Below are 13,928 nucleotides of genomic sequence, written 5' to 3' on the forward strand. Positions count from 1 at the left end.
TCAAAAGTGGTCCACAGCCAAGCTCTCTCCGAGGAAGGAGTACACAGTAAAGGGGCCCACGATGACCAGGTGGAGCTTGCCATATTTGTCCTTGGTGCTACTTCTATCCCCTACTGACTGCTCTCTGGACTGCCACTTTTGAAGGAGGAGCAACTGGAAGATTTTACAACATTTAGAAAACCTAGGAGGAAAATTTCCTCTGAGATGTCTATAGGACAGGAGCAACTTTGGATTCTTCCAGGTTTCAAAAATTGACCATTTTCCAAAGGAAAGTGCTTTCACTACCATCAAAGAAATGCTGTAGCAGATCTTCAACACTTTCAACCTGAATGTCTTCCAATCTTGAAATGAAAGCAGTTTAGAGAGACTCCGAAGTGGACTTTATCAGCAAATGGAGAAGGCAGGAGTGTGTCTGGAGAAGAAAATCAGGCAGGAGGGCCAGTCATTCTCACAAAGGGAGGATATCAGACTTGGAATAAAGAATTACTTCTGATGAATCCACAACTACTTGCAAACCCAAAAGTATAACAACAGTGCCTGGCAGGTTATTCATGTAGAAATCCAAAGGCATTCTCTGTTCATTGAGCAGCTTACAAGAAGATTTCAGGACCAAGAAATACGTCACTTACATAAGTAATTTGGAGTTGATTACCAGTATCATTTTAGATGTCTCCTCAAATCAGTGTAATATTTCTGAGCAACTTTTATTTTTTTTTTTATGAATTAGGGTAATATTTTCAGTCAGTTTTCTGGATTAAGATTATTTTGATCATTTGCAAATATTAGTTTATTAATGAATTTTTACTAAAATAAATTATTTACTTATCCTTGAAATATAAATATTATACTTGATTTATGTATAAAATTTTACTTTAAAATTAAATAACTACTATCTTTTAGTTCACTTTTATAATCAATATCTCCCAAATTTAGTATTCTTTTTTTTTAAACATCTTTATTGGAGTATAATTGTTTTACAATGGTGTGTTAATTTCTGCTTTATAACAAAGTGAATCAGCTATACATATACATATATCCCCATAGCTCCTCCCTCTTACATCTCCCTCCCACCTTCCCTATCCCACCCCTCTAGGTGGTCACAAAGCACCGAGCTGATCTCCCTGTGCTATGAGGCTGCTTCCCACTAGCTATCTATTTTACGTTTGGTAGTGTACATATGTCAATGCCACTCTCTCACTTTGTCCCAGCTTACCCTTCCCCCTCCCCATGTCCTCAAGTGCATTCTCTACGTCTGCGTCTTTATTCCTGTCCTACCCATAGATTCTTCAGAACCATTTTTTTTTTTTAGATTCCATATATATGTGTTAGTACGTGGTATCTGCTTTTCTCTTTCTGACTTCACTCTGTACGACAGACTCTAGGTCCATTCACCTCACTACAAATAACTCAATTTCGTTTCTTTTTATGGCTGAGTAATATTCCATTGTATAAATGTGTCACATTTTCTTAATCCATTCATCTGTTGATGGACACCTAGGTTGCTTCCATGTCCTGGCTATTGGAAATAGAGCTGCAATGAACATTGTGGTACATGACTCTTTCTGAATTGTGGTTTTCTCAGGGTATATGCCCAGTAGGGGGATTGCTGGGATGTATGGTAGTTCTATTTTTAGTTTTTTAAGGAACCTCTATACTGTTCAATTTACATTCCCACCAACAGTGCAAGAGGGTTCCCTTTTCTCCACACCCTCTCCAGCATTTACTGTTTCTAGATTTTTTGATGATGGCCATTCTGACTGGTGAGAGGTGATACCTCATTGTGGTTTTGATTTGCATTTCTCTAATGATTAGTGATGCTGAACATGCTTTCATGTGTTTGTCGGCAGTCTGTATATCTCCTTTGGAGAAATGTCTATTTAGGTCTTCTGCCCATTTTTTTGATTGGGTTGTTTGTTTTTTTGATATTGAGCTACATGAGCTGCTTGTATATTTTGGAGATTAATCCTTTGTCAGTTGGTTCATTTGCAAATATTTTCTCCCATTCTAAGGGTTGTCTTTTCATCTTGTTTATGGTTTCCTTTGCTGTGCAAAAGCTTTGAAGTTTCATTAGGTCCCATTTGTTTATTTCCGTTTTTATTTCCATTTCTCTAGGAGGTGGGTCAAAAAGGATCTTGCTGTGATTTATGTCATAGAGTGTTCTGCCTATGTTTTCCTCTAAGAGTTTGATAGTGTCTGGCCTTAAATTTAGGTTTTTAATCCATTTTGAGTTTATCTTTGTGTACGGTGTTAGGGAGGGTTCTAATTTCATTCTTTTACATGTACCTGTCCAGTTTTCCCAGCAGCACTTACTGAAGAGGCTGTCTTTTCTCCATTGTATATTCTTGCCTCCTTTATCAAAAATAAGGTGACCATATGTGCATGGGTTTATATCTGGACTTTCTATACTGTTCCATTGATCTATATTTCTGTTTTTGTGCCAGTACCATAGTGCCTTGATTACTGTAGCTTTGTAGTATAGTCTGAAGTCAAGGAGCCTGATTCCTCCAGCTCCGTTTTTCTTTCTCACGATTGCTTTGGCTATTCAGGGTCTTTTGTGTATCCATACATATTGTGAAATTTTTTGTTCTAGTTCTGTGAAAAATGTCATTGGTAGTTTGATAGGGATTGCACTGAATCTGTAGATTGCTTTGGGTAGTATAGTCATTTTCACAATGTTGATTCTTCCAATCCAAGAATATGGTATATCTCTCCAACTGTTTGTATCATCCTTAATTTCTTTCATCAGTTTCTTATAGTTTTCTGCATACAGGTCTTTTGTTGCCTTAGGTAGGTTTATTCCTAGATATTTTATTCTTTTTGTTGCAGTGGTAAATGGGAGTGTTTCCTTAATTTCTCTTTCAGATTTTTCATCATTAGTGTATAGGAATGCCAGAGATTTCTGTGCATTAATTTTGTATCCTGCTACTTTACCAAATTCATTGATTAGCTCTAGTAGTTTTCTGGTGGCATCTTTAGGATTCTCTGTGTATAGTATCATGTCATCTGCAAACAGTAACTGTTTTACCTCTTCTTTTCTGATTTCGATTCCTTTTATTTCTTTTTCTTCTCTGTTTCCCATGGTTAGGGTTCCAAAACTATGCTGAATAATAGTGGTGAGAGTGGACACCCTTGTCTTGTTCCTGATCTTAGAGGAAATGGTTTCGGGTTTTCACCATTGAGAACGATGTTGGCTGTGGGTTTGTCATCTATGGCCTTTATTATGTTGCGGTAAGTTCCCTCTATGCCTACTTTCTGGAGGGTTTTTATCATAAATGGGTGTTGAATTTTGTCGAAAGCTTTTTCTGCTTCTCCTGAGATGATCATATGCTTTTTATTCTTCAATTTGTTAATATGATGTATCACATTGATTGATTTGCATTTATTGAAGAATCCTTGCATTTCTGGGATAAACCCCACTTGATCATGGTGTATGATCCTTTTAATTTGCTGCTGGATTCTGTTTGCTAGTATTTTGTGGAGGATTTTTGCATCTATGTTCCTCAGTGATATTGGCCTGTAGTTTTCTTTCTTTGTGACATCTTTGTTTGGTATCAGGGTGAAGGTGACCTCATAGAATGAGTTTGGGAGTGTTCCTCCCTCTGCTATATTTTGGAATAGTTTGGGAAGGATAGGTGTTAACTCTTCTCTAAATGTTTGATAGAATTCGCCTGTGAAGCCATCTGGTCTTGAGCTTTTGCTTGTTGGAAGATTTTTAATCACAGTTTCAATTTCAGTGCTTGTGGTTGGTCTGTTCATATTTTCTATTTCTTCCTGGTTCAGTCTCGGAAGTTTGTGCTTTTCTAAGAATTTGTCCATTTCTTCCCGGTTGTCCATTTTATTGACGTAGAGTTGCTTGTAGTAATCTCTCATGGTCCTTTCTATTTCTGCAGTGTCAGTTGTTACGTCTCCTTTTTCATTTCTAATTCTATTGATTTGAATCTTCTCCCTTTTTTTCTTGATGAGTCTGGCTAATGGTTTATCAATTTTGTTTATCTTCTCAAAGAACCAGCTTTTAGTTTTATTGATCTTTGCTATTGTTTCCTTCATTTCTTTTTCATTTATTTCTGATCTGATCTTTATGATTTCTTTCTTCCTACTAACTTTGGGTTTTGTTTGTTCTTCTTTCTCTAATTGTTTTAGGTGTAAGGTTAGGTTGTTTATTTGAGCTGTTTCTTGTTTCCTGAGGTGGGCTTGTGTTGCTATAAACTTCCCTTTAGAACTGCTTTTGCTGCATCCCATATGTTTTGGGTGTTTTCATTGTCATCTGTTTCTATGTATTTTTGGATTTCCCCTTTGATTTCTTCAGTGATCTCTTGGTTGTTTAGTAGTGTATTGTTTAGTCTCCATGTGTTTGTAGTTTTTACAGATTTTTTTTCCTGTAATTGATATCTAGTCTCATAGTGTTGTGGTCGGAAATGATACTTAATACAATTTCAATTTTCTTAAATTTACCAAGGCTTGATTTGTGACCCAAGATATGATCTATCCTGGAGAATGTTCCATGAGCACTTGAGAAAAATGTGTATTCTGTTGTTTTTGGATGGAATGTCCTGTAAATATCAATTAAGTCCGTCTTGTTTAATGTATCATTTAAAGCTTGTGTTTCCCTATTTATTTTCATTTTGGATGATCTGTCCATTGGTGAAAGTGAGGTGTAAAAGTCCCCTACTATGATTGTGTTACTGTCTATTTCCCCTTTTCTGGCTGTTAGCGTTTGCCTTATGTATTGAGGTGGTCCCATGTTGGGTGCATAAATATTTCCAATTGTTATATCTTCTTCTTGAATTGATCCCTTGATCTTATGTAGTGTCCTTCTTTGTCTCTTGTAATAGTCCTTATTTTAAAGTCTATTTTGTCTGATATGAGAATTGCTACTCCAGCTTTCTTTTGATTTCCATTTGCATGGTATATCTTTTTCCATCCCCTCGCTTTCAGTCTGTATGTGTCCTTAGGTCTGAAGTGGGTCTCTTGTAGACAGCATATATATGGGTCTTGTTTTTGTATCCATTCAGCCACTCTATGTATTTTGGCTGGAGCATTTAATCCATTTACATTTAAGGTAGTTATCGATATGTGTGTTACTATTACCGTTTTCTTAATCATTTTGGGTTTGTTATTGTAGGTCTTTTCCTTCTCTTGTGTTTCCGGCTTAGAGAAGTTCCTTTAGCATTTGTTGTAAAGCTGGTTTTGTGGTGCTAAATTCTCTTAGCTTTTGCTTGTCTGTAAAGGTTTTAATTTCTCCATCAAATCTGAATGAGATCCCTGATGGATAGAGTAATCTTTGTTGTAGGTTTTTCCCTTTCACCACTTTAAATATGTCCTGCCACTCCCTTCTGGCTTGCCAATTTTCTGCTGAAAGATAGGCTGTTAACCATATGGGGATTCCCTTGTATGTTATTTGTTGTTTTTCTCTTGCTGCTTTTAATATATTTTCTTTGTTTTTAATTTTTGATGGTTTGATTAATATGTGTCTTGGTGTGTTTCTCCTTGGATTTATCCTGTATGGGACTCTGTGGTTCCTGGACTTGACTGAGTGTTTTCTCTCCCATATTAGGGAAATTTTCAACTATAATCTCTTCAAATATTTTCTCAGTCCCTTTCTGTTTCTCTTCTTCTTCTGGGACCCATGTAATTCGAATGTTGGTGTGCTTAATGTTGTCCCAGAGGTCTCTGAGACTGTCCTCAATTCTTTTCACTCTTTTTTCTTTATTCGGCTCTATGTTAGTTATTTCCACTATTTTATCTTCCAGGTCACTTATCTGTTCTTCTGCCTCAGTTATTCTGCTGTTTATTCTTTCTAGAGAATTTTAAATTTCATTTATTGTGTTGTTCATCATTGTTTGTTTGCTCTTTTGTTCTTCTAGGTCCTTGTTAAACGTTTCTTGTATTTTCTCCATTCTATTTCCAAGATTTTGTATCATCTTTACTATCATTACTCTGAATTCTTTTTCAGGTAGACTGCCTATTTCCTCTTCATTTGTTTAGTCTGGTGGGTTTTTACCTTGCTCCTTTATCTGCTGCATATTTTACTGTCTTCTCATTTTGCTTATCTTACTGTGTTTGGGGTCTCCTTTTCACAGGCTGCATGTTCATAGTTCCCATTGTTTTTGGTGTCTGCCCCCAGTGGCTAAGGTTGGTTCAGTGGGTTGTGTAGGCTTCCTGGTGTAGGGGACTGGTGCTTGTTTTATGGTGGATGAGACTGATCTTGTCTTTCTGGTGGGCAGGACCACATCTGGCAGTGTGTTTTTGGTGTCTGTGACCTTATTATGATTTTAGGCAGCCTCTCTGCTGATTGGTGGGGTTGTGTTCCTGTCTTGCTAGTTGTTTGGCATAGGGTGTACAGCACTGTGGCTTGCTGGTCGTTGAGAGGAGCTGGGTCTTAGCATTGAGATGGAGATCTCTGGGAGAGCTTTCACTGTTTGATATTATGTGGAGCTGGGAGGTCTCTGATGGACCAATGTCCTCAACTCGGCTCTCCCACCTCAGAGGCACAGGCCTGACACCCGACCAGAGCACCAAGACCCTGTCAGCTACACGGCTCAGAAGAAAAGAGAGAAAAAAAGAAAGAAAGGAAGAAAGAAAAGAAAGTTATTAAAAATTTTTTAAAAGTATTAAAAATAAAAAGTAAAAAGAAAAGAAAAGAAAGAAGAGAGCAAACAAAGCAAGAAACAAATCCACCAATGATAAGAAGTGCTAAAAACTATACTAAGAAAAAAAAAAAGAACAGAGAGAACCCTAGGACAAATGGTAAAAGAAAAGCTATATAGACAAAATCACACAAAGTCCACTACCCCGATTTTGGAATGATTTATTGTCTATTCAGGTATTCCACAGATTCAGGGTACATCAAGTTGATTGTGGTGACTTAATCCGCTGCTCCTGAGGCTGCTGGGAGAAATTTCCCTTTCTCTTCTTTGTTCGCACAGCTCCTGGGGTTCAGCTTTGGATTTGGCCCCGCCTCTATGTTTATGTCACCTGAGGGAGTCTGTTCTTTACCCAGACAGGGCGGGGTTAAAGGAGCAGCTGATTCGGGGGCTCTGGCTCACTCAGGCCATGGGGAGGGAGGGGTACGGAATGCGGGGCGTGTCTGCGGAGGCAGAGGCCGGTATGACGTTGCACCAGCCTGAGGCGTGCCATGCGTTCCCCCCGGGGAAGTTGTCCCTGGATCACGGGACCCTGGCAGTGGCGGGCTGCACAGGCTCCCGGGAGGGGAGGTATGGATAGTGACCTGTGCTTGCACACAGGCTTCTTGGTGGTTGCAGCAGCAGCCTTAGCATCTCATGCCCGTCTCTGGGGTCTGTGCTGATAGCCGTGGCTCGCGCCCATCTCTGGAGCTCATTTAGGCGGTGCTCTGAATCCCCTTTCCTCGGGCACCCCAAAACAATGGTCTCTTGCCTCTTCGGCAGGTCCATACTTTTTCCTGGACTCCCTCCCGGCTAGCTGTGGCGCACTAGCCCCTTCAGGCTGTGTTCATGCAGCCAACCCCAGTCCTCTCCCTGGGATCCGACCGAACCCCAAGCCTCAGCTCCCAGCCCCCACCCGCCCTGGCGGGTGAGCAGACAAGCCTCTCGGGCTGGTCAGTGCTGGTCGGCACGGTTCCTCTGTGCGGGAATCTCTCCACTTTGCCCTCTGCACCCCTGTTGCTGTGCTCTCCTCTGTGGCTCCGAAGCTTCCCCCCTCCACCAACCCCTGTGTCCGCCAGTGAAGGGGCTTCCTAGTGTGTGGAAACCTTTCCTCCTTCACAGCTCCCTCCCAGAGGTGCAGGTCCCTTCCCTATTCTTTTGTCTCTGCTTTTTCTTTTTTCTTTTGCCCTACCCAGGTACGTGGGGAGTTTCTTGCCTTTTAGGAAGTCTGAGGTCTTCTTCCAGAGATCTGTAGGAATAGGTGTTCTGTAGGAGTTGTTCCACATGTAGATGTATTTCTGATGTATTTATGGGGAGGAAGGTGATCTCCACGTCTTACTCCTCCACCATCTTGAAGGTCTCCCCAAATTTAGTATTTTTATAACTTTCTTCAAAGGGTAATCTTCCAACTGCTTCATTTGACAGAGAAAATAGTTATCTTAAACGATGTTTATGATAACCTCACAATGCAGAAGGAAGCTGATAGTAGGGCTATCAGCTGATAAAAGAAGATTGTGACCATGATGACAAAATTGGCAATTTCTGTTCTCAATAAGTCCTAAACTTAAGCTGGGACAGGAACACACCTTTCACCCTAACCATCATCCCAATCCTGAGCATGCCTTCCGTCTATTCTGGACATTACACGTGATTTCACAGGAGAAGGAGAACCAAGGAAAGCATTGGGATAAAGATGATGGCAGATAAGGAGAAGTGAGGGAAAGGGAGAAAGGTGGGGCAGGAATTCCTGAGATGCACTCCTACCAGACCTGACACGCTGACAGGTACAGAAAGTCCTCCCCCTTCTTAGACTTCCTGCTCTCCACCTAAGCCCAGCAATGATAAATAATGCATCACTGATGTGTATTCATTCAGTGTTGTTTTCAAGTCTATGTGAGGCTTGGGGCCACATTATCAATATCACAGTTTATTCAGGGATTTGTACACAGACACACAGAGAAGCAGGCCATGTGAAGGTGGACGCAGAGAGTGGAGCGATGTACCTACAAGGCAAGGATTGCCAGGAGCCACCAGAAGTTAGAAAGGGGCAAGGAAGGAGACTTCTCTACAGTCTTCAGATAGAACATGGTCCTGCCAACACTTCGATTCTGGATTTCTAGCCCCCAGAACTGTGAGACAAAACATTTCTGTTGTTTTAAGTCACCTAGTCTGTGGTACTTTGTTACGGCCCTTGGAAAGGAATACAGTCACCTTGGTTCTCATGGCTCAGTGACCACACACTGACTCAGATCATCTCATGGCCAGTGGTGGCCTCCCTTCAATTGTGAACTTCTCCCACAGTCTGTAGTCTCCCCTATTCCCACAATCTATTTTCTCTTTGTTCATCTCTCTCACTACGCTAAGAGAGCCAATGCATCTTACTGACCCTGTTGAGTGAAGAGAAAAAGAGCTTCTCAGAAAAGTTCACTCCTCAGAAATGGTACCCCTGGGAGTAGCCATTTCGTTTTTGTGATCTCTTAGCGCTTCCACCTTTCAAAAGTTCTGTTGCTAAATTAAGAGTTCACATCTCTCCTGTGTATACATCAAAAGCTGTATGTGTGGGCTTCCCTGGTGGCACAGTGGTTGAGAGTCCGCCTGCCGATGCAGGGGACACGGGTTCGTGCCCCAGTCCGGGAAGATCCCACATGCCATGGAGCGGCTGGGCCCGTGAGCCATGGCCGCTGAGCCTGCGCGTCCGGAGCCTGTGCTCCGCAACAGGAGAGGCCACAACGGTGAGAGTCCCGCGTACAGCAAAAAAAAAAAAAAAAAAAAAAAAAAAAAAAGCTGTATGTGTCCTCAGAAACATCTCTTGGCACTTTTTTTTTTTTTAACCATTCACTCTGCTCATTCATTAATCTTCAAGTGATCACACCCATTAATTTATTCCACAGATTTACACTTTACATGTGGAAAATCCTCCAGGTGCTAAGAGGCTCTAGTGAGGTGTGCATGGACCAAGGACAGGACCCCTAACTTGTAGAGTTTAGCCCACCTTTCATCTCCAGCATTATAGACTCAGGCACATCATCTCCCTCCACTTCCTTCCTCAGCTCCAGCCTCTTCTTCCAGTCCTCCTCATTAGGGACGACCACCACCACTTTCCAAGAGAAAGTCTTGAACAGCAATAGCTTCTGCCATTGGCCAGAGTTGTACACGTTACACTGATCAAGAACGAAGTTCCGGGCTTCCCTGGTGGCGCAGTGGTTGAGAGTCCGCCTGGCGATGCAGGGGACACAGGTTCGTGCCCCGGCCCGGGAGGATCCCACATGCCGCGGAGCAGCCGGGCCCGTGAGCCATGGCCGCTGAGCCTGCGCATCCGGAGCCTGCGCTCCGCAACGGGAGAGGCCACAACAAGGTACGTGAGAGGCCCGCGTACCGGAAAAAAAAAAAAAAAAAGAATGAAGTTCCTCTTTATCCGGGAAGCAATCTGGACCAGCTTACTAGGGCACTGGGAGGCTTGCTGAACTAAAAGGTCTCAGCTTTTGGGGTCCATCTGTGGCTCCTCGAGCCCCTTCATCCATATTTGATTGAGCACAGTCTCAGCTCCCAGGACATTGTATCTTTTCTCAGGGTTTTCTTTTGCATATTTCAGTGCCCACTGGGTCTTTCCAGATCCAGGCAGTCCCACCATCAGAATCACCTCACACTCCTCTATGGTCTTGGGAGGGACTGCAGTGAGCACGCGCTCCTCCACAGGCATGGCATGGATGAACACAAACTCTTCTGGCGGTGGGAAGAAAGGTTCCTCCTTCTGACCAAAATATAGTTCTACAACACAATTTTTGCAGAGGACATGGGGTAGGAGGGCCCTGTCAGCCACGGATTCCTTGTTGATACGGAATGCCACACCAAGGTCTTCTCCATTCTTGGAAAAGGAAAGTTCTACTTCTTCAACCTCAAAATTGGCAAAGCAGCCAATGACATCATTCTCCCCAAAAGTCTGGCCAAATTCCTCAAACTGCCCATTCTCTGCCTCGAGTCCTCGTCCACTCAAACCATAAGAGAATCCATCCTCACCGAGCTGTGGATGGGAAAAATCAACAAACCATCCAACTCGAAGGAGAGAAACCTCTGTGCAGCCTTCTTTCATTGGGAGATTCTGGGTTACCTTGGCCTCAAAGCAGACTTTCCCCTTTGTCACTCCATAAGTACTTCTTGCCCCAGACCAAAGGGTGTGGAACTTCTCTGAGAAAAGTGGCTGCCCTCCATAGCGGTCTTTGCTCACCCGAAAATGGAGATCCGAGGTATATGTGTCCAGGTTCACAAGAGTCTGATCCTCTCCTCATCTTTTGCCTCTTCTTCCGGGGGTGGTGGAGACTTTGAACCTGTTCCTCTGCGGCCTTGTCACCCGGCGATTCGGATCCCGGCGTCTCCTCTCCACTCTGATCCTCCGGCTCATCTTCCTCCCCTTTGCCAGTGCCCTGCTCTTCGCCACCGGTCACCCGACCTGACTCGGCTGTGACCTCTTCCGCCAGTTTCTCGGAAGCACAGGGCTCGGCCGTGGTCTCCACGGCTGCCGCCTCCGGGGGCTCCAGCGGTGGCTGTGTGGCCTCTCTTGGCACTTTTTTTTTCCCTCTCCTGTTGCGGAGCACAGGCTCCAGACGAGCAGGCTCAGTGGCCATGGCTCACGGGCCCAGCCGCTCCGCGGCATGTGGGATCTTCCCGGACTGGGGCACGAACCCGTGTCTCCTGCATCGGCAGGCGGACTCTCAACCACTGCGCCATCAGGGGAGCCCTCTCTTGGCACTTTTTAAAGGCTCTGAAAGCTTTTGTTTATTTGCCAGTGAATTTAGTAGAGAATATATTCCACATATGGATTTATATACAGTATATAAAAATGCTTGGTGAAAAATTAAATACAATGTGAACCTGAAATATCCTATTAAAATTACATTTCAAGCCAATTTAAGAAACTATTTTTGCATTATTTGCCACTTAGATTTTTAAAAGCATAACAAAACCTAATCAACTAAAACATTTAAAAAACAAGTGACCGGTTTATTTTAAGAAGGGTGATGTTTATCTCACCATAACTTCTGTCAGGATAAGATAACACCTGTTAGATGAGGAAAGAGTTAACATGTCAATTCCTATTGATTAGCCGCAGAAATATTTTGTCACCAAAGTGGGTGTATCATACTTGTAAAGTATATATTTTAATAAATAATTTGTTGAATTTCATCTATAATATTGGGCCAGGCACTGGGCTAAGTGTTTATGTTTATATGCACAAATACACACCAAACAAAATCTAATTTATTCCCACCTCAGTGCTGTGAAGTTAGAACTTTACAGATCAGGAAACTAGAGCTTCAAGGGATGAGTTCCTTACCAAAAAGTTCTCTTGAGTACTAACTGCAACTTGACCATTGTATTTCTATGAGTTTTTGTTTGTTGTTTTGTTTTGTTTTGTACTTGTTGAAGTATAGTTGATTTACAATGTTGTGTTAATTTCAGGTGTACAGCAAAGTGATTCAGTTATACATGTATATATCTATTCTTTTCAGATTCTCTTCCCTTACAGATTATTATAAGAAATTGAGTAATCTTATCAATATCTAGTTCCCTGTGCTATATAGGAGGTCCTTGTTGGTTATCCATTTTATATTCCTATGATTTTAAAAAAGATATTTAACAAATTTTGACAATACATCATATAGTTTAGTTATCATTTTAAAGGTTTTTCTGTTCAGTTCATTACCCATCAACATTATCTTCTTTTAAAATATACTCTCCCTGGTCTGGGAAGATCCCACATGCTGTGGAGCAACTAAGTCCGTGTGCCACAACTACTGAGCCTGTGCTCTAGAGCCCGTGAGCTACAACTACTGAGCCTGTGTGCTGCAACTACTGAAGCCCGTGCACCTAGAGGCCGTGCTCTACAACAAGAGAAGCCACCACAATGAGAAGCCCACACACCTCAACAAAGAGTAGCCCCTGCTCACTGCAACTAGAGAAAGCCCACACGCAGCAACGAAGACCCAACACAGCCAAAAATAAATAAATAAAATAAATAATTAAAAAATAAATAAATAAAATATACTGTGACATTTGTGAGGACTGTATCCTTAAGACCTTCAGTAAAACTCAAACACCAGTATCGTATATCTGTTCCCAGATACACACAAATGGCAGGTCCATACAATAGGGTAAGCCCCCTTTGAGGCTGATGCACCTTGGGAGCTAAACTCACACAGCTCTGTCTGCACTCTAGCCTCCCAGCAGGTGGGTCCAATTCAGGTTTGCACCTTACTGAGGTCACACACATCTTGAAGGTGAAATAATCCCATTTTGATGTAGCGCTCAAATCTCCAAAGCCAAAAATGTTAAAGCCTAATCACCAAAGATCTTCAACACAGTATGTTTTTTAAAGAGCTAATAATTTTCCTATTAAAATGTTTCTGACGTTCAAGGAAATTTTTTATCACATTTGTTCTCTGAGATAGAGGGAACTTTAGTTCAGGAAGAGTAGAGCTGAGAATGTGAGGTCACTTCCCTCTCCTGTGCATTCCCTGGAGTCCTTCCTACAATGCTGCTCCAGGGAGTTTCCTGTCTCCATTTCTTAAATAAGTTTAATCACTTGTGCTCCATAGCTTTCTTCCCCTGGGTCTTTAAACATGCACAATCTCCCAGACATCGAGAAAAACTTCCCTTGATTTTCCTGGAATAGGATTCTTTACCATCCCCAAGGAATCGTTATGGGATTACCTGCCAACATTCTCAATGGTAGCTGTTTCAAATAACATTAAACACCATTTCCTGAGTAGCTACTCCTCACTTGATGTCCTGCCAGGTTGAGATGGTGGGGTGGGTGTGGAGGGCAGCGAAGGCACGGATTCCCATGTTCAGAAAGCTCAAAGTGTGATGGGGAGGCAGACATACAAACAATCACTATAGGTTATCGTAGATGTAAAGCGTGAAACGAAGATCCAAAGAGGGAGAAAGAGACAGGACAGAGGTAGAGGACAGCAGTGGCCACAGACGGTTTAAAGAAGCAGGAAGTGGTTAACGTCAAGTGAAGGAGAAAACCCAGGCAGAGAGGGTCTGAAAAGCATGCCAGCTTGGCTGCAAAGAGAAGGAGGCAGATAAGGCAACAGCCGGAGCAAAAGGCACAGTCAAGGGAGAGGGAGGGTCTGTTAGTTGCCATGAGTTGAGGGTGATAGATTCAACTGCTTTAATGTGACAGCTGTCTGGATAAATATGATGGTGATGGATAAATGTCGAAATAGCTTCAGATGTAATTAAATTAAGTTGGAGGGGAAAACATCTCCTCTGGAACCCAGGACAGATTTTAGATTTGTGTAA

At 42.2% G+C, this 13,928-nt stretch overlaps 1 protein-coding gene across 1 annotated transcript in view; it reads right to left on the minus strand.

Moving 5' to 3' along the window:
* Positions 1 to 13,928, minus strand: part of LOC101289308 (heterogeneous nuclear ribonucleoprotein U-like protein 2) — a 24,130-nt gene continuing 10,202 nt past the window's right edge. The window contains 6 exon segments of the mRNA XM_049711854.1: positions 1 to 153; positions 286 to 341; positions 9,616 to 9,754; positions 10,021 to 10,904; positions 10,907 to 10,948; positions 10,951 to 11,201. Coding sequence (XP_049567811.1) covers positions 1 to 153; positions 286 to 341; positions 9,616 to 9,754; positions 10,021 to 10,904; positions 10,907 to 10,948; positions 10,951 to 11,201 — 1,525 coding nt within the window.

This window comes from Orcinus orca, chromosome 6, assembly GCF_937001465.1.
Source record: "Orcinus orca chromosome 6, mOrcOrc1.1, whole genome shotgun sequence".
Lineage (NCBI taxonomy): Eukaryota > Metazoa > Chordata > Mammalia > Artiodactyla > Delphinidae > Orcinus > Orcinus orca.